Source organism: Culex pipiens, chromosome 2 (genome assembly GCF_016801865.2).
Source record: "Culex pipiens pallens isolate TS chromosome 2, TS_CPP_V2, whole genome shotgun sequence".
Taxonomy (NCBI): domain Eukaryota; kingdom Metazoa; phylum Arthropoda; class Insecta; order Diptera; family Culicidae; genus Culex; species Culex pipiens.
In genome coordinates, this window is record NC_068938.1 from 205,225,264 (window position 1) to 205,250,543 (window position 25,280).

The window sequence follows — 25,280 nt, forward strand, 5'->3', positions numbered from 1 at the left end:
TGAATTTGCAGACCTGGCACGTTTGCCGGGGGCGAGCGATTTATGGGACTTTCTTTGGCAGAGTCTCGATTTTGTTGTTGCTGGACTGCACTTAATATGACAGACGCCCTCGATTTTTACATTGCTTGGAAGTGAATTTCTCCGACTGGTTTGAAAATTTATTATATATTATAGAAAATAGTACTAAAATCAAGCTATAAAACAATTAAATATTTGATCAAATACACCCATTTCAAATCTTCTTCCCTTACACATGGTCAACAAACCAGCAGCGGGTGTAAATCTGTTTGCAACGCGATGGAAATAAAAATAAAAATCTGCCCGCGCATCGGCGAATGATGAAGACGTAAACAGTTCGATAAAAGTCTGTTTTTCTCTCGCCCCATAGTGCGACGACTTGAGCACAACAACTAGGCTAGAAAAAAAATTGAGAAAGCAATCTGGTCTGGCGTTTGTGTTGTTGAATTATGTTCTCTCACCATCGGTTTGTTTTGCTAAGCGAGTTCGGGTTGTGTTCAACATGAAAGGATTATAGTTTGGGACGGTTTGGATCATTCTGCGGGGGTGACCCTGACCCAGATTATTTTTCGGAAAATACCTTAAATTTATTGCATTTCACCAGTTTTGTCCTAATTGTTTGGTACCATATTTTAATAAAGCCCTTTCTGTATCACTGAAGGAGTTGTTTAAATTTTATGTCCATTGATTTGTAAAATTCGGACCATCTAATGATCTAATCCTTTAAAGGTTTAGACTAAAAACTATGGCACCAACATTTCAATACAAAAGTGTTGAAAAATGCATTAAACTGCATTTTTTTCAATTTCACCAAAACATCAGGTGACAAAAACAATAGAAAAAAAGAAAAGAAATTGAAAGTTGTACAAACGAATAAAAACAACTCAGAATTCAGCTTATAGCGTTTGTGTTGCATTTTTAATCAAATATGGTCTTTTAAAGCTTTTTACAAGTTGTGAACCATGAATAAATTTAATGCTATTTTGCCATTTCTTCACAGTAGCATAATTGCAGTAATGTATGAAGCATTTGTCTGCCTGTGTGGATCAATCGGACCGCGCACTGGACTCACAATCCAGAGGTTGCCGGTTCGAATCCCGGGGCGGACGCAAAAAATTCTAAGTGTAAATATAGGTATTCGGTGCCCTCTCCCCGTGCCCATACCTTCACACTTAGGAGACCCGGGAGGCGGAGTCTTGTCGCAAAAAGAACGATACACGCCTGTGGATCCGTTGACGAAACCGCAAGGTTTAAGAGGGCCACATTATAAGGTGTTACGTCGATTCCGTATGAAGCATTTTCTGTTACTTTTTGTTTAAATTGTTTTGAAAATATAACTGAAGTATTCAATTGAATAATTCGATTTTTTTTGCTTTTAATTTAAGTTTTCCTTTCGCTTACCAAAAAAGTTTAAAATTATTCTTGAAATTGATTTGCACAGTTCTTAATTTTAAAATAGAAGTGTTTTTGTTACTATTGTCTTCATATTTTTAATAATAGTTTTGAATTTTAAAATTAATTTGCTTTTTTTCCTTTCACTAATTACTATTTTTTTAAAATCAATTCATCAAAATGTTTAAGCCTTGAAGGTTTTTATTTTTTGAAATATATATAATTGAATCTAAATCAAAGCACTTTTTGAAATATTGGTTGTTATTCTCAAATATTTGTATAGAAGATGAGAAAATTTTACAAAAGTTTCATTTTTCGGCATCAAATGTCGAGTATTGTGGGGAATTGTTCCCCGATATAATCGATTGAAAAATGAGGACCGTGAATAATAACAGAAATTAACATTATTTTTATTTTATTTCTAGAACGGACGTTTTTTGAAAAATTGCAAAAAAATACTTGCAAATGAACTTGTCTTATGTCTTATACCTTTAAAAAATAAAGCTTGCCCTATTTTGAAAAATTCTTGCACGTGAATTTGTTTTAAAAATTCATGATTGTTTTTTCTACGCCTATTGAAATTTTGTTTGTCTACTCGACTTGTACAAAAATTTAAAAGAAAAAATAGTAATACATGAAACTCTGGAAGATATTTTTTTATTTTGACAGTTTTCTTTTTAAATTTATCAAAATTTCAAAAAGATTCCAACATTAAAAAAATGGATGATATATATGAAAATATTTTTTCTTTTTATTAAATTGGTAGAGAAAAATCCTGTAAACAAAAATATTATAGAGCAAATCCAGCTCAAATAAGGTTTTTTTTCTGGTACTTTTGTACCCGACCCACTCCGATTTTAATGTAACTTTGTAGACATGTGGTCTTAGGCCTAGTTTAGCCATTTGTACTCGAAAGTAACATTTGAGAAGAATGTAAGTTATTTAAATATTTTTGTATTTTGTAATTTAACAATTACTGTATATCGAAGTTGTTGCATCGTATCAAAAAGTGGTCAATGACAAACTTGTAGGAAATTGGACGGGCTTTCTGAAAAAAATACACTGAAAGAAAGATACACGACATTTCTATGAGATTCAGAAATTTTCAGGTTGTGCAAAAAATCTTTGAGCGAGTTTTGAATTTTTGAATCAATACTATTTTTTTCAAAAAATCGAAATATTGGTTGCAAAAATTTTTCAACTTCATTTTTCGATGCAAAATCAAATTTGCAATCAAAAAGCACTTTAGTGAAATTTTGATAACACCGTTTTCAAGTTAAATCCATTTTTAGGTGACTTTTTTGAAAATAGTCGCAGTTTTTCATTCTTTAAATTAGTGCACATGTTTGCCCACTTTTGAAAAAAATATTTTTGTAAAGCTGAGAAAATTCTCTATATTTTGCTTTTTTTATCTTTGTTGATACGACCGTTAGTTGCTGAGATATTGCCATGCAAAGTTAAAAACAGGAAAATTGATGTTTTCTAAGTCTCACTTAAACAACCCACCGTTTTCTAATGTCGATATCTCAGCAACTAATGGTCCGATTTTCAATGTTAAAATTTGAAACATTCGTGAAATTTCCCGATCTATACAAAAATAATATTTTAATTTTAGTTGGAATCAAGACTAACATCTCAATAGGACGAAATATTGAATGTTTGACCCTTTTACGAATTTTCTCAGCTTTTCAAAAATATTGATTTCAAAAGTGGGCAAACATAATTATAAAAACTGAATAACTGCGACTATTTTTAAAAAAGTTACCTAAAAATGGCTACAATTTGAAAACGGTGCACTTGATCAAAATTTCACTCAAGTATTTTTTGATTGAAAATTTGATTTAACATCGAAAAATGAAGTTGAAAAATGTTTGCGACCAATATTTCGATTTTTTTTTAAAACCAGTATTGATTCAAAAAATCATAACTCGGTCAAAGATTTTTTGTACATTCTGGAAATTTCTGAAAAATTTTCATTTGATGTCCCCTAAAACATATCAAAAAATGAAAAAATATTTTTTTTTGCAAACTAAGTAAAAAAAAATAAAATGTGATTTTTTTACCCTGTATTAGTTTTTTCAGTGTAGTCCATATCCATATCCATACCTACAACTTTGCCGAAGACACCAAATCGTTCAAAAATTCCTTCAAAAGATACAGATATTTGAATTTTCATACATCATTTTTGTATGGAAAGCTGCCAAATTTGCATGGAAAATTGTATGATCAAACTAATGATGCAAAATGACTTCTTTAGGCATACCGAATTTAGCAAAAATGTTTCGGAATAAAAAATACAAAAAATAAACTTAAAAAAATACCGATTTCGTAGAGAATTGCTCTGCTTTATTTTGCTTGGAATGGCACAATTCACTAGAGATAGTATGCCTATAAATTGAAGTGTTTTTTTTTCCTTGTAAAATATCAAATATGGCATTTGAATTTTAGTATAACACATTAAATTTTCATTCCATCCATCAACTTTCCTAAAGTTGTTAATGAAAGCAAGCAAGCATTATTTTAGGCATTCCTATAAAATTGCAGCTTGGTTGACAATAATAATATCAAATCATAAAGTTCGTTCAACTTACCCCGAAGATGGTGTTCTGCAGCCCGAACGGGATCGGCGTCAGTCTCGCGAACAGTACTATTTTAAAAGCCCGGGGACCCGAAATCACCCGCAGGATGGCACGGCCAGTCTCATTTTTAATTAACCTAAAAAAGGGGAAAAGAAAGACAAAAGGGAGTTAACAACAGGATACACGTTTAAATGGGCTCTGTTAGTTTATCATCAAGTCTTAGTTAGTCTCGTCCGGGCTCGTCTCTCCCAACGCGCGGCGGGCGGTTTGACCTTTTCGTCTTGCGTAACAATCCGGCTCGTTGTTTGGGATGAGATGCACTTTGGCTTATCTCCAGAGCAAACGCTGCTGCCAGACACGACGGTGGATATACAGACAGGAATCGTAACGGGGCGCCAGTTATTTGAGCTCTTGTTCTGGTAATGGGATGAGAATGCACTTCTTCGAAGGTGGAATGGGGGAAATTCCAGATTTGGACTTGGGAGTTCCCACAGGAAGTTTGAACTCGTTGGTGGTTAATCTGGCTGTTTTGATTAATTTTTCATGAAACAACTTTGCCAAGTTGACATATCAAAGCATAAACCACGATCGATTTTAAATCACTCAAAAAAAACAACAACTCCGAGCAACCTCATGTCGTGTGGCATGCAAAGCTGGCCAAGTTCAAGGCCCCTAACAATCAATCCATTACGGTCGTCGTCGTCGTCGTCGGTTATCGCGCCATTTCAATCATTGCGGAGTGCGCGAGACGAATGCATGTAGGTATAATACAAACGTCTCTCTCTACACCTGCCCAACAACACCTTCGTGTGACAGCCGACTTCCGAATCGTTGTACTTTTTACATTTATTCCTTTATTTAGCCGTACGGAGTGAAGAAAACAGAAGTAGTGGCAAAAGCACGCGAAAATTTCCACTATTTACGAGCTCGAGTCGAAGCAATTTGCCCGAAAATTCAAAACCGAAGCGATATCAAATTTCACGTTATAGTAGGGGAATGTTTCGATTGTTACGACGTTTGAACAATTTCTCAACAAACAGATTCCAACATTGGCAGACTACCCTAATAACCTAGAGACTGGAACAGAGCAAATCGTAGATTCACGCTGAGAAACCCTACATGCTGAATCGATTTTCAACGTTGTTCCTGAAGGTGAACCTCTAACAGTTCCCGTGGAAAAGACTCCCGCAATAATGTGTTTTACGGCAGTCGTGCCTCATTGCATCATTCGGGGCAGCAAAAATCGTGGAGAACGAACTGTCAATCAAGTTCAAAATCGATAGCTTTGAGGTATGAAAATACAATAAAAAAACCTATTGCAAAACCATTTTAAAGTTGTGGAGCAGTTCTCTACGGAATCGGTCTTTTTTCTGTAATTTTAATTTTTGTATTTTTTAATCCGGCTGAAATTTTTCTGGTGCCTTCGGTATGCCCAAAGAAGCCATTTTGCTTCATTAATTTGTCCATATAATTTTCCATACAAATTTGGCAGCTGTCCATACAACAACTATGTATGAAAATTAAAAAATCTGTATCTTTTGAAGGAATTTTTTGATCGATTTGGTGACTTCGGCAAAGTTGTAGGTATGGATATGGACTACACTGAAAAAAATGATACACGGTAAAAAAATTTTGGTGATTTTTTATTTAACTGTTTGTCACTAAAACTTGATTTGCAAAAAAAAAAACTATTTTAATTTTTTTTAATTTTTTATATGTTTTAGAGGACATAAAATACCAACTTTTCAGAAATTTCCAGAATGGGCAAAAAATCTTTGACCGAGTTATGATTTTTTGAATCAATACAGATTTTTTCAAAAAAAAATTTTTTTTTTTCGCAAAAATTTTTCAACTTCATTTTGCGATGTAAAATCGAATTTGCAATCAAAAAGTAATTTTTGATAAAGTGCTCCGTTTTCAAGTTATAACCATTTTTAGGTAACTTTTTTGAAAATAGTCGCAGTTTTTCATTTTTTTTAAATTAGTGCCCATGTTTGCCCACCTTTGAAAACAAATTTTTTGAAAAGCTGAGAAAATTCTCTATATTTTGCTTTTTTGAACTTTGTTGATACGACCCATAGTTGCTGAGATATTGCCATGCAAAGGTTAAAAAACAGGAAAATTGATGTTTTCTAAGTCTCACCAAACAACCCACCATTTTCTAATGTCGATATCTCAGCAACTATAGGTCCGATTTACAATGTTAAACATGAAACATTCGTAAAATTTTCCGATCTTTTCGAAAAAAAATATATTTTTATATTTTTTAAATTTTAAATCAAGACTAACATTTTGAACGGGCCAAACATTCAATATTACGCTCATTTGGAATGTTAGTCTTGATTTTAATTTTTTTTAAATATTTTTTTCGAAGAGATCAGAAAATTTCACGAATGTTTCATATTTTAACATTGAAAATCGGGCTATTAATTGCTGAGATATCGACATTAGAAAATGGTGGGTTGTTTGGGTGAGACTTAGAAAACATCAATTTTCCTGTTTTTTTACCTTTGCATGGCAATATCTCAGCAACTATAGGTCGTATCAATAAAGTTCAATAAAGCAAAATATGGAGAATTTTCTCAGCTTTTCAAAAATATTGTTTTCAAAGGTGAGCAAACATGGGCACTAATTTAAAAAAAATGAAAAACTGCGACTATTTTCAAAAAAGTTACCTAAAAATGGTTATAACTTGAAAACGGTGCACTTTATCAAAAATTCACTGAAGTACTTTTTGATTGCAAATTCGATTTTTGCAGTTGCAAAAAGAGGATTTTTTCAGCACGAGTCGTACATTTATCCAACGAGGTTCACCGAGTTGGATAAATACGAAGAGTGCTGAAAAAATCAAGTTTTGCAACGAGTTCCATACAACATTTTTTGCATTTCCGAAAAACACTAGAACTTTTCAGCATTTATTTTGAAAAAAGTTGCTATTCGGTTCTGTTATTTTTGGTACAGAAAAGTAGGCTATTTCGTCGTTCAAGAATGACAGGAAAAGTAAGCAGTTTTACGACGGAATTGCAAAAATAGTGTTTTTTTGCAAATCAAGTTTTAGTGACAAAAAGTTAAATTAAAAATCACCAAATTTTTTTTACCATGTATCATTTATTTCAGTGTAGTCCATATCCATACCTACAACTTTGCCGAAGACACCAAATCGATCAAAAAATTCCTTCAAAAGATACAGATTTTTGAATTTTCACTTATCATTTTTGTATGGACAGCTGCCAAATTTATATGGAAAATTAAATGGACAAACTAATGATGCAAAATGGCTTCTTTGGGCATACCGAAGGCACCAAAAAAGTTTTAGCCGGATAAAAAAATACAAAAAAAAATCGAATGAAATCTGAATTTATTCAATTGAATCTGAACCTTCAAAACAAGTATTATCCTGTTTCAGTTATTTTATTTGACTAACTAGCAGGGAAATCCTAAATGAGCCAATCATAATCAGGCCTTTGTACTGCTTATCATAATCAGGCCAGTACAAATTAAGTAAGATATTGGAAAACGGCTATTATCCATTTTTGACATAATCGAGATTTTTGCTCGAAGCGATAGAAGATATTCCGATTTTCTCGGAATATTTGATTTAGCATAAAAGCCAAATCTTCAATTATGGACAAAACACTTGTATAGAATGTAGAACTCTATTCTTTAGGAAGTCCTTCATACGTCACACACTGACGCTGATGACGATGGACTTCTTCAAGGTTTACACGAGCTGATAGGGTAAACATACCCATTTTAAGCCCAATAAGCGGTCGTTTTCGAATGATGCTGGATAATCTGGAGTGTTCCTTGAAATTTACTAACCAAGTACCAAGTACACCAACGAGTAGAGCAACTTTTTATGAACATTTCTGTTTATTTTCACTTTTATTAAAAGTTATGCTATTCCTTTTACAAGCATTTGAAAAAAATATTTCCCAAATGCATTCTAATCAGTCGAGAATGCATTGGGCCACGCCCATTTTTCTATTTTCAGCTTAGTTCTTTTTTCTTCCAGCGCTCTTTTGGGTCTGCTTAGTGCTGCCAAAATTGATGAAATTTTAAGCAAACACTCACGAAGTAGCATTTATAGAGAACGTTTCCTGGCATCACTGGCTGACTCCAACATGCGCTGCTGGTGGTGTTGGTGGCCACCCTTTGTTCTTTATTTGCCTTCGCTTCTCGCTCGGTTTTCTTCAGCCTTCGATTGGAATGGGTCGTCAAAAATCAAATGTCAAAAGACTTGGAGCGTTTGTTTTTTTGATGAAGCTTGCTAACTATTTACAGGTTTCGGGATTGTTTTTCAAGTGAGTGACAAAAGTGCATTAAATTTTTGGCCAGTAAATGACATAAATTTGCTGTTGCTGGCAAGTTTATAGCATAAATAGTATTTTTGGAGCTTTAATTGAGCATCAAACTCTCCATATGACGAAGCTAGGTGTTTGATTAGAAAGGGTATATTTCCCCTACTTCCCGTTCATACTCGTGAAGGTCTTCTGTTCCTTCATCTCCTCATTCTTTCGAGCATGACTATCGATTACGTCTTTTGACTCGTTTTTCCCACCTTTTCCCCCTGCGTTCATAGGTGAGGTCAGTTACATGATTTATTTCCTTCCACACATTAGCTCACAACTTTCTCCCGGTTCCGAATAGTCGTCGTCGTCGTCGTCGTCGCCGGACTTGTGACGCACATCTCCGACTCGTATATCTGCCCAAAACAGGTTTTCGAGATAGTCTCCTCCATATGGCATGGCATATTCCACATGCAATGAATCCCCCCAGAGCCGAATAAAGTCGCTGTCCACATGTGCTCCCAAGTCCCCCCACGAGTATGGTGTGATGCAAGTTAGTCGCGAGTTGATGAAGCTTGATCAAACGACAGTTAACCTCGTTCTAGTGACTGTTGGCTGAGAACAGCTGTCTCTGCTCCAGTCTGTGATGATTTCACACTTGTTCAGTGGTTCAAGCTGAGTGCAGGTCATTCAAATTGACTCCAAGCCACTCAATTTGATTGTTTCGGTGATTTTCGTTTTTGACAATTCCAGATTTGAAATTCTCCTTCATTGGGAAATTTCAAGAATAATTCAAAGCGAAATGCTTGATAACAAAAACAAACCGAGACAGTCAATCAGAACCTCAAGCGTAATTCCGACCACGTACGTTCCAAGAAACGATTCGCAATTACTCCAACAAAAAAACATCCACTGAATCTGTGTACATAATAACAGAGGTGCATTTACATCACCAACCACTTCGTGTGTGAATGAAAACGTGTTCGCAGACTCCTGTTGCTCACAGCTATCAGCTTTAGAGTACAGAAGCGTTGGTTGGTTGTCTCAGCGATTAAACGCAATGAACTTGATCATCCGTTTCACGGTCAGTTCCGGTAGCCAGCGAGCCAGTCAGTCACTGCTTCAGGTTTGATTATGAGGTTGTTTTTGTTTCATTAGCGAGATACGATCGATTTCTCAGGTGTCAAATGGCCTGTCAAGATTCTGATCTTGGAGTTTGTTGCTGTGGAAGTGGTACGAGCTAGAAGATTTAATTTCATTACATCGACGTTTGACACAGTTCAATGAGCGTTGGTTGAGGTTTTTTTTATTCTTTGTTTGAAAACATTAACTGAACTTTGGTTTTAATCGAAAAAGTCCATGTCATATTGTATTCAAAATAAGTAAAACTAAAACCAAAAACGTTACTTAATCGTTGGATGGGACCATCCATAAACCACGTGGACACTTTTTTGCGAATCTTCCCCCCCCCTCCCCCCTCGTGGACAATTGTCCATACAAAAAAAAACTTTTTTGTATGGATCGTGGACAATCGCCATATCCCCCCCCCCCCCCCCCCCTAAAGTGTCCACGTGGTTTATGGATGGTCCCATAGGTCTTTTGATTACGCATCCAACGATAGGTCGCATGATTGATCCGGACATCGTTTCCATCGAAATATCTGAGATCCGTCTCCAAAAGAGTGTATAAACAACACTTAAGTGCTCATAACTTTTGATAGGGTTATCAGATCTTCGATGTTTTGGGCTCATTTGAAAGGTCTTTCAATTATCTAACTAACGACGTGTCACATGGTGGACCTTGACATCATTTTCATCGAAATATCTGAGAACCGGCCTCCGAAAAGTGTTTAAATAACACTTAAGACCTAATAACTTTTGATAGGGTTGTCAAATCTCCGATGTTTTAGAGTCTTTCAAATACCTTTCTAATAATATATAGCATGACGGGATTTTTTTTACACAAACCACCTTTTTTACAATCTTCCGGACTTTTGTCAAAACCGTTTTTTTAGCATAACTTTTGAAGTACTTTACAAAATTTCATAATATTAACTAGGGTCTTGTGGGACCCCAAGACGGATCGAATGAGACCAAAACGGCCCAAATCGGTTCAGCAAATTCGGAGATAATCGGGTGCATATTTTTCGGTGCACGGACTCACATCCAGACACACGCACAGACATTTGTTCAGAATTTGATTCTGAGTCGATAGGTATACGTGAAGGTGGGTCTACGAGGTCAAATAAAGAAGTTCATTTTTCGAATGATTTTAAAATTATTTTCGAGCACCATATCCAGGGTAGTAACTTAAATCCCATTTTCGAATTGCCGACATTTTACCGATTTTCCGGATTTGAGCAATTCTCTACCCAAACCGGAAATGGATTTTATTTGTATTTTTTCTTTGACTCAAACTTTGTGGGGGCCTTCCCTAATGACCAATAAAGTCATTTTGTGTCATTGGTTCACCCATACAAGTCTCCATACAATTTTGGCAGCTGTCCATACATAAATACGTAAATATTCGAAAATCAGTAACTTTTGAAGTAATTTTTTGATCAATTTGGTGTCTTCGACAAAGTTGAAGGTTTTGATAAGGACTGTTCAGAAAAAAACAGGCACACGAAAAAAACAATCTTGCTGATCATTCCTATTTACTTTTTTTTACAAAAACTTAATTTCCCATAATTGGCATTTTTGTATTTTGGAGTTTTTTTGATTATCATAGGGGACTAAAACCCGTATCATTTGAGCCATAAGGAAGTATAGTAAAAAATTGTGTAATCAAACTGTAAAGTACTTTTCGATTTCAAATTTAAATTAAGATAAAAAAATGAGGTAAACAAAATAAATAAACAATAAATTAATTCCAAAAATACACTATTTTTTCAAAACATCATAACTCGGCGGCAAAATTGTTGACCATACTTCTCACAAATTGCTCAATTTTTTTATGCATTTTGACAGTTATGCTATTATCGAAAAATATACAAATTAATAATGAATTTATGAAAATATGTTTTCCCTAAACTTTTACGTTTTATATCGATTTGTGGTATTTTACTTTAGTTTCAGTTTCAAATTTAAATTTTAGGCATTTTTTGCCCCCTGATTTATTGTGAAAATATGAAGGGGGAGGGGGGCAAAACCATCAAAAAAATTAGCAATTGGATGGAAAATTGTTAAAAAATAATCATATTTAAAATTTTATTTATTTTTATTTTTTCTACCATCAAACGTTTTAACATGGAGAAATAATTACCTAATAATTTTGGCTATTTTTTTATTTCCCTTTTAATTATGTAGATTTGTATATTTAATAATAAAAATCAATGTTTTTGTCAGTATTTTAATATTTTCATTGAATTTTCATATTTTTAAAAGAATTGAATAAAGCAGGTATAAGACTATGACAAACAAACCCGCACTTTTTCGTGTTTGTAAGTTTGCCAAACTCACAAACTTGTTTGCGGCAAACTCGAAAACAATTCAAAATGATTGCAGGCTGACGTTTCTGCAAACAAAGCAGGCATACTTCCAAACTGTCAAAAAGTGCGATTTTGTATGACATAGTCTAATACCTACCTGCTTAAGAATTCAAATTGTGTGCAAATTAAAAAAGGCACAAATTTTTGAAAAAAGTATAAAAGTTTTTAATTGTTTCGTATATATTTTGAAAAACGATTGGATTAGGTATATTTGATAATTTAATTTTTCTGATAATGAAAATCAACCTAAATTGGTTTTACCCGTACCAATAAAAAAAATTACAGGAGTTAAACAACGAAAATCGATTAAGTGTGAATTTTAAGCGGTTTGAAATTTTGATAATGAAATATTATATTTACAAAGACAGAAATGATGTTCAGCAATAAAGTGAAACCTTGACCTTTCTATAGAAAGAAAGGCAAACAATTGGAATTCAAATGTTTGCAGAAAAATTTAGTTTAACATTTATAAATTATTATAATAATACACAAAAAAAATGCTCCAGTTGAACGATTCCAAATATTTTCAAATAGTTTAGCAATGTGACAAAAGGAAACAGAATGATATTTTCAGGCTGGTCATAATAATCAAGATTCAGTTTCAAATTTTGTTTTCAACAGCGATAAATTTTTAAGTTTTTTTTTATGTTTTTGAAGAATCGAAAACTTCAAATTTCTAATTTGAAATTTCTCATTTATGATTTTTTGATTGATTTTCTTTGTAAAGAATTGAAAGTTAGGTGTTACACTTAACAAATTACAGGGTAATCAAACAAAGCAAAATTCTCCATTCGACGACCTCAAGAATCGAAACTGCGCTACTAAATTTCAACTCATTTGTAATCCAACCGTGATTCCACTGTAATTCCCACTGCTTATCTCCCCTGATGACGACGGCGTTGGAGCCAGTCGATTGGCCGTTTGCCAATTCAAAATGCAATTTAGAATTATCTGATTGAAAACATGCTGCTGCTGCTGCTACTGATGGCGATTCGTTGAAGTTGTGACTAATTTCCGCAGCCCATTTCCGTCAGTAAACAGTATTTATCAGGAATTGAGTTTTGTATTCCACTGCGGTATCGCATCGTGACTTCGATTTCGTCGTTGAAGTTCGAGTGCAAAAATCGGTAATAAACTCATTTCGAAAGCCGTTGCCTGACTGCCACATGCAATTATAGGAACGTGTCAATTTGCGTGGGAGATGGGGTGGCTGCTTTCGGTTGAATTTTCCAGCCGATTCGACTCCAAAACCGCACGCCAGGAATAACCCTAGTAGCGAGCTGCTGTGCGCCAATAAACGGTCAGTTTTAGTGGCCACCGAAAATCGTTGGCAAGTGGCCAGTACCGAACGCCGCCGCACACTCTGTCCCGCGAGGTGGAAATAAACCACGCGCAAATGCTGTCCGGGTGGAAGTTTTCGTTTAATACACATCAACCAGCAGTCATGTCGAGTGTTGAATTTTGGGGTTTTAATTTACTTTCCGCTCCAGATACGACATCGAACACGAATTTGGGTGAGATTGAGTGGAACTGATATAAATTGATTCGGTTCCAGTAAATTTCTCTAACGAAATCGTTACTAAAATTCGAATTAAAATCGAAATCTGAAATTGAAAAAAAAAAGAAACAAAACTACTCAAATATAGAATGAGAAAATATGTTCAACACGGTCAAGTCTGCCAATAAATGTCACTGAATTTCCCAGAAGCTCAATTATTCTAGACGTGAAAGAATGACGCCAACTGGAAACATGCAGTCACGTGTGTGCACCACCAGTAGGTTGCGCAAAACCGTAGCGTGCAAATAGTAATTAAACATTGTGTAAAAAGTATAAACCATCGTACTAATCCGTACACTCCACACAAGCGCTACTACCAGTGCGGTTTTGTGCACTCTTGAAATTGCTTTCTCTGCGAATTATGGTCAGAACGAGTCGTGCTTATTGAATGATTGAGGATCGCTTTCAAGTAATAGCTCAGGTTTTATTAAGGTCTTTGAAGCAATTGAAACTGAGGATGGCAAATCTGCTGTTATTTGAAAACCGATCATATTTTTTTTTAATTGTGAAGGATTAAAAAAAAGATAACAAAGATGCTTCTCAACTGTTAACTTTATCTGACATTGTATAATAACCGAAATAAAATATCAGTTTAAAACTAGTTGCTAAGTATTTTAAATGTTTTAGCAATAAATTTAAGGATTTTTGTTTATTTCAACTCAGTGTTCTCAGCCAGCTGAACCTCGAGGGCCATTTTGACGATTTGCCGCAGTATAGCGGGCCGTTTATGAATCACAAATAAACAATAGGTACTAGTTTGAAAGTTGAATTTTGATAAACTTCCTTTCCGCACAACTTTTTTCCTTCTGATAAACCCCTTTCTAGTAAAGTTTTATGCACAAAAATCTACTCGATACATTAATCACTTTACATTTTCTCAATGAATTTTTATATAATTTGAATGAATTACAAAACTATAATTTTCAGATTATGTGTTCAAGCAAAAAATAATAATAAGTGTGTTTATAATAACATCAGTGTAATTTATTCATTGCCTAAAATAAAAATTATGTTGTATTTCGTTAAATGAGTGTTTTATTGTAAAGCAACATTGAATATTTTTCCAAACAATTACGACTTGGCTGGAAGAAATTCAATATAGACATTTTTTAGTTTTATCTTTGTTATGGAGCAGTTCTCTACGAAATCGATCATTTGCGACTATTTTCAAAAAAGTTACCTAAAAAAGGCTATAACTTGAAAACGGTACACTTTATCAAAATTTCACTTAAGTACTTTGATTTCAAATATGATTTTGCATTGAAAAATGAAGTCGAACATTTTTTGCGACCAATATTTCAGTTTTTTTTTAATCTGTGTAGATTCAAAAATTCATAACTCGTTCAACGATTTTTTGCACAACCTGGAAATTTCTTAAAAGTTGGCATTTATGTCCCCTAAAACATATCAAATAATAAAAAATAGTATTTTCTTTTGCAAATCAAGTTTGAGTAACAAAAAGTTGAATAAAAAATCACCATATTTTTAACATTGTATAATTTTTTTCAGTGTAATCCTACAACTTTGCCGATGACACCAAATCGATCCAAAAAATCCTTCAAAAGATACAGATTTTTGAATTTTCATATATAATTTTTGTATTAACAGCTAAATTTGTATGGAAAATTATATGGACAAACTAATGATGCAAAATGGCATCTTTGGGCATACCAAAGGCACCAAAAAGTTTCAGCCTGACAAATACAAAAAACTCGAATGATCGAAATTTGAATTTTCTGATCAATTTGGTGTCTTCGGCAAAGTTGTAGGTATTGTTGAGGACTTTTGAGAAAAAAAGGCACACGGAAAAAAAATTGCAGATTTTTTTACAAACATTTTTTTAACTAAAACTCAATTTCCCAAAATACCTATTTTTTGATTTTTGAGATTTTTTGATATGTTTTAGGGGACAAAAATCCGCAACTTTTGAGCCATAGAGAAACATGGTCAAAACATCTGCCGCCGAATTTTTGAAAAAATAGTGATTTTTGGAAAAAATCGAAGTTTCATGCAAAAACAAGTTTGACATTATTTTTTAATGCAAAATTTAATTTGCAATCAAAAAGTACTTTACAGATTTTTTGATAAAGGGCTCCGTTTTCAAGATATAGCCACCGAAAGTTTGATTTTAGCGAAATATTTGCAGTTTTTCAATTTTTAAAAATAGTGGTAATTTCTAAAAATATTTTTTTGAAAAGTTTAGAAAATTTGCTATTAAATTATCTAAGAGACATTAAAGATTGGACCTCGGGTTGCTGAGATAGAGCCGCTTTAAGAAAAAGAAACACGAAAATTGAAGTTTTCTTAATCTCACCAAAATAACCCACAATTTTCTAATGACGATATCTCAGCAACTAATGGTCCGATTATCAATGTTAAAACATGAAACATTCGTGAAATTTTCCGATCTCTTCGAAAAAAATATTTTGAAAATGTTTAAAACAAGACAAACATTTAAAAAGGGCCGAACATTGAATATTAAGCCCATTTAAAATGCTAGTCTTGATTTAAAAAAATTCAAAATATTTTTTTTCGAAAGGATCGGAAAATTTTACGAATTTTTCATGTATTAAAATTGAAAATCGGACCATTATTTGCAAAGATATGGTCTTTAGAAAATGGTGGGTTGTTTTGGTGAGATTAAGAAAACTTCAATTTTCGTGTTTCTTTTTCTTAAAGCGGCTCTATCTCAGCAACCCGAGCAACGGAGCCCTTTATCAAAAAATCTGTAAAGTACTTTTCGATTGCAAATTCAATTTTGCATTAAAAAATAATGTCAAGCTTGTTTTTGCATGAAACTTAATTTTTTTCCAAAAATCACTATTTTTCAAAAAATTATAACTCGGCGGCAGATGTTTTGACCATGTTTCTCTATGACTCAAAAGTTGCGGATTTTTGTTGTTTGTCTAAAATCAAAAAATAGGTATTTTGGGAAATTGAGTTTTAGTGAAAAAAAAAGTTGATAAAAAAAATCTGCAATTTTTTTTCCGTGTACCTATTTTTTCTCAAAAGTCCTCAACAATACCTACAACTTTGCCGAAGACACCAAATTGATCAGAAAACTCACTCAAAAGTTACAGCTGTTTGAATATTTACATACCATATTTGTATGGACAGCAGCCAAAATTGTATGGAGACTTGTATGGATGAACCAATCACACAAAATAGTTTATTTGGTCATAGGGAAGGCCCCCACAAAATTTGAGCTAAATAAAAAAAAACAAATAAAATCCATTTCCGGTTTTGGTAGAGAATTGCTCAAATGCGACAACTGGCCAAAGGGATTTCAGGCCAGAATGCGTTTGACGCACGTACAAGTTAGACTACCGTAATCATTTGTAATTAAAACTCGGGACTCCAGCAACCAACTTCAACCAAACAGCGGGACAATACACATAATAGTCAGCCAAACAAAATGTGTTTGTTATTGTTTGCTTTCGGTTTTCTCGGAACGTCGAAATGGCGGGTGCGACAAGATAGCACGACGACGTCGATAGATAAAAAATTTCGACGGTTTTGTTCGAACGCGATTCAGTTCAATAGTTACGGAGCGTCGGATCGAGGCGCTCTTTGTTGCGTTGGGTTCGTATAAGGCCAAGGAAGGTTATTACGCCAAAAAGTGTCAACCACTCTGGAACCGATTCCGGAAAATCTGCAGATTGTAAGGGAAAAGTTACGTAAAATCAAAATTTGATCACAGGAGGCTGAATAAGCAAACAAGATAAAAACTTCAAGAAACGAAAAAAGACAAGACGAAGTTTGCAAAAAAATTGTTTACACCTAAGCCTTTTACACGCAGTTGGATTACTACTTTTTTGTTGTTGTGTAGAATGTTGCCAAAATCTAAGTGTTTTTTTTTTTGTAAGAGTGCATCGCAATTACATGCAATTACATCGTGATTTTGAACGCACTAATTCTCCGAAAAAAGTTTTCAGAAAATCCATTTGGCTCAGTCTAGATACATTGCAAAATTTAAAATTGAGAATTTATCCATTAAAAATGTGTTTTTTTAAAGGTTATGGCAAATTCAAATGCAGCACAACAACAACAAAATTTACAATTAATTTATTCACAACTTTTCACCAACTTTTTTTTGCAGATTTAATGAGTTGGTAAAATGTTGCAGTCCAACCCTTTGTTCAACAACACCGGACTCCAAAGTGTTTGACGATTGTATTTGTGGGCTGACACTCGAATGCTTAAGCATACCTACATATGTATGAGGCCAATTCGACAAACGACTTTGGACCGTTCACGTAATTACCGTTGAACATGGCATCCGAGCGCAGTCTTTTTTTTTGTGGAACCTCTCGTGGCCAAGTGGCGCGGAGAAGGTCTGCCGCCGCCGTATGTGTCTGGAACGTCTTTGCCGGCGGCGAGTTGCCGCCGTCACGACGAAGACGCCGGGACACGGTATGCGGATATTGTTATGCATTCAGCGGAACGTGGAGGAAAATTTTTTGAGTTGGATATTGTTTCAGATTTTAATGTATTTTTTTCGTTTAATTTTTTATAAATGATTTATCTTCAAGTACATACAAACAAACACATTCAATGTGGCGAAATTTGCAGAGAAAGTAACATCGCACGGTTCGAGTCACATGGTGGTTACTGATGATCACCTATATGGCTGCTCTCTCTCTTTTGGCCACCAGCTCCGCACACAATTAAATTGTTTGCCTCTGGAAGTAACTGAACGACGACGTGTCAATTGTATCGTCGTTGGCATAAACATGAGACACTTATTGCCTGCCGTGGTGGATATAATATTTGCACGACACTTGTGCAAATACCTACTAGAAATAAAGTCCCAACACAAGCCCGGCTGAGTTGTCTGTTTGCGATTGTCGTTAGCACCCTCCCAAGTCGGCCCTATTAGGAAGGCAGCAGTTTTGAAAATTTGACAACGACAACGAAAAGCGGTAGCCTGAGCTGTCGAAGGCCAAAGTCATTCACCGATTTGAAGGTTGCGTCATCTGGCGGATTTTACATAATTTTATCGATAGTCAATATTCTTCAGATCTTTAGTTACAGATCTGAGATCCCTTGAAAGTTGAGTGATCTGAGTTTTATTTGTTATAATAAAATTAACTGATAAAATATCTACTCACTTGTGAATCGGCAACCGCGACTGCATGCTCTTGATCGTGTTGTGGGCGATCGCCACCCCCAGATTCGCCCCAATCACCACCGTCAGCAGACCCTTGATGAACCCGAACAGATAGCCACTGCTGATGATCAACACCAGGTAGCCCACCGTCACGGGGAAACTCACGATCGTGAACAGACACAGAAAGATGCCGAAAATGATCCACGAGTTCTGCGTCTCGATCCAGTACAGAATCGACTTGGCGTAGTCCCGGAAGGCGTAGATCACGAAGATCAGCACCGCTACGACGACCACCGGCAGCAGGTAGTTGAGGACGGGATTGCGCGCCACGAACCGTTGCAACCGCAGGAAGCAGTAGCTGTCGCGCATGTCTACGTCGCCGGTCTTGTCCGGCTTCGGCTTTTGCAGCTGCAGATGCGGATGGTGATGCTGCTGGTGGTACCGGTTATGCTCTAACACCAGATGGTGATGGTACGCGACCGAAGACGAGCCGGTTTTCGCGTAATGCTGCGGCAGATCCAGGTCACAGAAGAGGGCTGCTTTCGCTTTCGTCGGGGGTGACACGACCTCCTGGTGGTAGTCGTAGCCGTAATCGTCGTCGATCGACAACGTTGGTGGACTGATCCGGCCGGCGGCGGCACTCGAGAGTGTTGGCGGTGAAGGCGGTGGCAGTAGGAAGGTTGGCGACGAGGCTCGGAGAAACTTGTCTTTTGCGGTTTTTGCTGCTGTTCCATCATCTAGTTCGTACGAGGTGGTGCTTTTGGTGGTCCTACTATCCATGGCGCTCGACGTGGCCGCGTCTCACCAGCTCATCAACTGCAAAAACGGATTTTCACCTGATGAATTACAACTTTGTTTGCGAGCGCGCGCGACCAACTAGCCCAGTTGAGCGCTGAATACGAAAACAAAAAAGTGAGACCCCAACCAGAGGGAAACTACCAAGAGAGAGAGTGGCCCCATGCGGGATAGTCTTATGTACAGCAAGAGGTGAAGAAAGCAAAGGGTTTGTGCAGTTTTTTGTTTTTGTTGTGTTTTAGGTGTGGGGTTTTAGTGTAGAAAGAACAATTATAATTTTAACGGTCGCAGTCGAGCAGGGAGAGTAGTCGCTTGGCAAGGAAATTTCATCAGCATAAAAATACGCTTTACGATCTCCCCCGTCCCTACTAAGTGGGAGTGGACGGGAGGAGTGGGTGGTGTGCATGACAAAACAAACGGAAAAAAACAGTGTCACGAAACCAGTGATGCTCTAGTTACCGATGTTGTTTTGAATGAACATCTTTTCTATGCGAAATTGTCTAAGAATACCGAAATTGAAGGTCAAATGAGACATTTCTATCAATTTGTTTATATTCTGTTTCATCGTAATGTCACAAAATTGAACTCTGTTGAAGCTGAGCAACGCTCTACGAAATCGGCCGATTTCGACCATTTTTATTTTTTGTATTTTTTTATTTGACTTAAACTTTGTGGGGGCCTTCCCTATGACCAAATAAGCTATTTTGCGTCATTGGTTCATACATACAAGTCTCCATACAATTTTGGCTGCTGTCCATACAAAAATGGTATGTAAATATTCAAACAGCTGTAACTTTTGAGTGAATTTTCTGATCAATTTGGTCTCTTCGGCAAAGTTGTAGGTATTGTTGAGGACTTTTGAGAAAAAAATAGGTACACGGAAAAAAATTGCATATTTTTTAATCAACTTTTTTTCACTAAAACTCAATTTCCCAAAATACGTATTTTTTTATTTTCGAGATTTTTTTATATGTTTTAGGGGACAAAAATCCGCAACTTTTGAGCCATAGAGAAACATGCTCAAAAAATCTGCCGCCGAGTTATGAATTTTTGAAAAAATAGTGATTTTTGGAAAAAATCAAAGTTTCATGCAAAAACAAGTTTGAAATTATTTTTTAATGCAAAATTGAATTTGCAATCGAAAAGAACTTTACAGATTTTTTGATAAAGGGTTCCGTTTTCAAGATATAGCCACCGAAAGTTTGATTTTAGCGAAATATTTGCAGTTTTTCAATTTTTAAAAATTTCTAAAAATATTTTTTTTGAAAAGTTCAGAAAATTTGCTATAAAATTGTCTAAGAGACATTGAAGATGGGACCTCGGGTTGCTGAGATAGAGCCGCTTTAAGAAAAAGAGCAAACTCCCGTACACTGAAATTAAAAAAAAGTACCAAATCCCTAAATTCTAAGAATTTTGGCTCCTTTTCTAATTTAGTAGTTGGGTTTTTTTTGGATTACTTAATAAGGAAAGGAGGCAAAATTCCTAGAATTTAGGAATTCGTTTTTTTTTATTTCAGTGTAGTAAAACGAATGCGTTGAACTATTGCAATGTCCGTGAGGTTACGGGTTTCGCCTTGTAAGCGGAAGGTGATGGGTTCGATTCCTGTCTGGCTCGGCACAGTCAGATCCCTAAAAAAAGTAAATCTCTGCTCACTGGGAATACTGGCCGGTAGGGGGATGGATTCCAACAAGCGGCATGCTGGGTTTCCAATCCATAGGTCGTGGGTTCGATTCTCGTACCGGAATGATGAAGCTTTTTAAATTATTTTTAGTTTTATTTTATGTTTTAAGGAGAACATAATGAACAATTTAAGACCATTAAGTAAAATCTAACTTAAATTTTTATGAAAGTTGAAAAAAGTTGAAATTTGGAAGGTTGAAAAATTGGAAATTTTGGTAAATTTGGTAGGTTGATTATTATCTCTTTTTTTTTAGTAATCAGCAATTCCCCACGAAAACAGCATGATTCGAAAAAAATCGGTCGGGCACAAAATTTTTCTGGGGGTTCCTTGGCCGAAATAATTAGACCCGTATTTTTTTTGTTTGGCCATTAGGGTGACCTACGCCGTGTTAGGGTGGTGCGAAAAATGGCAATTTTTGTCATTTTTCGCAAAAAACACTTTTTTCAGAAAATCATATCTCCGCACCATTTCATCCGATTTTAGCTGTCCTAGACGCAAATGAAGGGTGATTAATTTGGCTATTTGGGAAAAATAATAAAAAGTTTCAAAAATCTAGCTAAACATTTGAAAAGGTCGTATGAAAACTTACAATGCTGTTTTGAAGGTCTCGGGACCAAAGGGCATATGTCTGAAAATATTTTTATCGGATTCCTCGGAAAATTTCACAAAACATATCAAAAAATGTTGAAGTTATGTTTTCAATACTCTGAGATACGATTTTTTGAAAATAAAAACTGGGCTTTTCGACGCGCAGAAATGGGAAAATGACGAAAACGGGAAAAAATCAACTTTTTCACTAAAACTGCGGTAACTTGAACTTGGGTCTAATTAGATTAGATTAGATTAGACATTGCAGGGTTATTTTTTAGAGTGTAACAATGTTCTACAAAATGTAAAACATGTATTATTTGCGATTTATCAGAATTTTCGAAAAGTTTTTTTGTTTTTTTTTAACTTTCTGAGTGTCTTAGCAATTTTGTGATACTTTGAAAAACGATTATTTTCCGATTTCTTTTCAAATATAGGTGAAATATCTTGAATTATTCTTAAAAAAATAAGTGTTTTGTTTATGCAACAAGTTGCAAAAAGAATGAATGCTGAAACTACTTTAGATATTGCGATGAAAAGTAAGGCGTCATCCATAAAGTATGTCACGCTAAAATCGGCCAAAATTAATCTCCCCTCCCCCTCATGTCACACGTTGTCACGCTGGCTCTGACCCCCCCCCCCCTCGATAAGCACGTTACGTTTTGTGGGAACCCCCCCATCTTGTTTTTTGTGCACAGTTTTAGCATGATTTATAAAAAGTATTATTTTGAAATTCGGAGTTTGACCGGGAAAGTTTTTAATGTCGACAGAAACATCCATATTTTTTTTAATCTGATGGCTTAGGCATATTAAATCTATTATCAAATACTCTGTTTCTTAAAGCTTTGAACCGTGTTTGATTTATGAATAAAGTTTATCAAGTATTAAACTTATGTTGAATTTTCAGTACCGTAAAACGGGGTGACTTTGATAGCCGGGTTGACTTTGATAGGTTTGCGATTTTTCCGCAAAATTAAGAGTACAATTAAAATACGTAAGGAATGGTTTAGAAACATACTGACCGTGGTAGAGAAGTGTTCAAAGTACCTCAAGAAGAACTTTTCATAAAATTTTGACAAGTTTAAAAAGTTAGTTAGGCCGATGCAAATATTTAAAAAAGTTTTGTCCCTCGGCCCTGGCCGAGGTCAAGGGGGGGGGGGAGCAAAAAAATAAAAAAAATATAAATTTAAATAACAAGCCATAGTCTTCACATTTAAATGAAAAAAGTGTTTTAAAATGCATTTTACACTAGTTCAATTGTTTTACAATCATTAGTTTTCAAAAAATCTAAGATCTGACAAAAACAAAAATTGTATCGAAAAAAAAAAGATTTGGCATCGAAAATTTTCAAAAAATCTTAATAAACCCAAACATGCTAAAAATGATTTTAAACGCAGAAGAATGTATTTTAATTTGATTTCAGCTGGTTGCACTTGAATTTTCATTGAAATTTTGAAGTTTATTGTAAAAATATTTTTTTTGCCCCCTGATTTTTCGGGCCAATTTTGAAGGGGGGGGGGTGACAAAAACTTTTAAAAATATTTGTACCAGCCTTAACTATAGTTAAGAAAATGTTGATGAAAGTCATTATTTTAAACTTCTCAAAGTGTCATGATTTTCCCAATGAACATTATTTTTAATCGGAAAATGGAATGCATTTTCGGATTCTTTGGACAATTTTCCACTAGGAGAAGGTTAAAAAAGTTTGTAAATAATAAATAATATGTATTTTTGAAACACATTTAAAAAAAATCTCCAAATTTATATGCAATTTCAGTTGAACAAATTTCATGTAAAATGTGAAAACTTGTGATTCGTGCTTTGAATTCAGTATAAAATGCAATAGAAATCGATAATTTTATAAACAAAACTAGTTTTAACAAATTTCAGGCAAAATTCCGACTTTTTAACAATTTTACCTAAAATTTATATGTTTTTTTGCTAAAAAGCTTATACATTTAGTTAACTAAATATAAACATTGTTTTTTTTTCTCAAAAACTATATCAGCTTCTTTAGTGATGGTACATTCAACGTACACATAAAATTTGAACATCTTAAATATGATTTTAACAAGAAAAACTATGACTATCAAAGTCACCCCGGAATTAAAACTAAGAATTTTTAACGTAAATATTTTTCTAAACATTATTGAATTTTTCCGAAATAGTACATGGACTTTGTGTAATCTACCCCAGTACATGTTTTAAAAATAATAATCTCGAGAAAAACCTTACCTGTTGGAAAATATTCTAAAAACAAATTGAAATCCTATCAAAGTCACCCCGGTTTACGGTATTCAAGAAATAGTCTAGCGTGACGTCACAGTCTCTCGTACCACCCCCACTTGTGACAAACCCGCCCCCCCTTAAAGCGTGACGTACTTTGTGGAGGGAATTTCACTAAATATAGTTTAAACTTAGTTTGATATGTAATTGAGTTCAATTTTCACATTTTGACCGTCACATCAAAAAATTTCATTTTTTTATGATTTTTGATGGAATCGGTTCTCAAATCACCAGTGAACATAACTTTGTTGAAAGTTTGCAAAAAATATCAATCCGGTTAGTGGGCCGGACCAGTTTTTAAACTTAAAACATACATAAAAATGAAATGGGACAATTATGCGTAGAACGGCAGTTTAGTGCAGCAATAAAAGTCAGGTAAATCTACCAAGTCTGGATTAAAACCTTAGGTAGATTGAAAAGATTAAAACTATTAACTTTGCCAATTGAGCCTTTGAAACTACCTGCTACTGACATGATCAGCACAGTGTGTTCATGTCATTTCATGATTTTTTGGTTAAATTTGATATCTTCTATGTTGAAGGTCAGAAAATTAACAGAAATTAATTTTTTTAAAACTTTCAGATGATTTGAATTTAAAAAATATTAAGAATCATTATAAATTTAATTTTATTAAAAATACCCAACCATTACAGACGGAATCCGTAGGGATCCGTCGTCAGCATGTGGGTTAAAAAATTAGCTTTGTTCTAGAAAGTTGTTCGAAATTGACTAAAACTCATTGCACAGTGGTCCAGATTGCAAAATTAAGTGGAAAATGGATTTTCCGAAAAATGGTTAAGTTTTGGAGCTTTGGTGTCTTCAGAAGAGTTGTTGCATATGGAAAGGGGCAACTTTTGGTTTGGTTGAAAATTAGGGTGGTTCACGATTAGGGAGATTTTGGAAATCTAACTTTACAGGAATATTTTTGGGAATTTTTTCGTCTTCTAGAAAGTTGACGGGCTTGCCAATCCAAGCAACTTTGTCCAAGACACCAAAATTTTATCTCGTAATCTACGCCTTCTACGGCAAAATATATAGAAAGCATCTGAGCAAACCTTCAGTTTTTTTAACGTGGCAATTCAGGGTTAAGTTTTAGAGAAAAGTGGTATTCGGAGCACTTTTAGAGCTCTAAAAAACAAACATTTTTATTATCTGACAAGTCAATTTGAACTTAAGGGTCAAAAGTTACAGCGATTTTAAGGTAAAAAAGATGCAAATTTAAAACTTAAATATCTCGAAAAGGCGCAAGCCAAATTTTAAGCACTAGGCTGCATTTGAAAGAAGAGATCCAGAACTACAAACGCTGAAAAAATCTCAGGGGTGTTTTTCTTTAAACTCGAGATATCTTCATTTGAAAAAGTCTAATTTTCAAGGGAAAACCTTATGGGACCACCCTAACGAATTTCGAAAATTGTCCAAATATATGTTTTTCCATGTAATTTTGCCCGCTGAATCTGAATCTGCCCTCAGAATTGACCCAAAGTGTCGAAAAAT

The 25,280-nt window shown here is 34.8% G+C and overlaps 1 protein-coding gene across 3 annotated transcripts in view; it reads right to left on the reverse strand.

Annotated features, from left to right (window-relative positions):
• LOC120422210 (transmembrane protein 64) overlaps positions 1 to 25,280 on the reverse strand; it is a 30,659-nt gene that overhangs the window by 3,541 nt on the left and 1,838 nt on the right. For all 3 annotated transcript variants that reach the window (XM_039585594.2, XM_039585593.2, XM_039585592.2), the window contains exons 2-3: positions 18,438 to 19,252; positions 4,002 to 4,125 (exon numbers count right to left, since the gene is read on the reverse strand). In XM_039585594.2, the coding sequence (XP_039441528.1) occupies positions 4,002 to 4,125; positions 18,438 to 19,216 (903 nt within the window). In that variant the 5' untranslated portion in view covers positions 19,217 to 19,252. The remainder of the gene's footprint in view (positions 1 to 4,001; positions 4,126 to 18,437; positions 19,253 to 25,280) is intronic.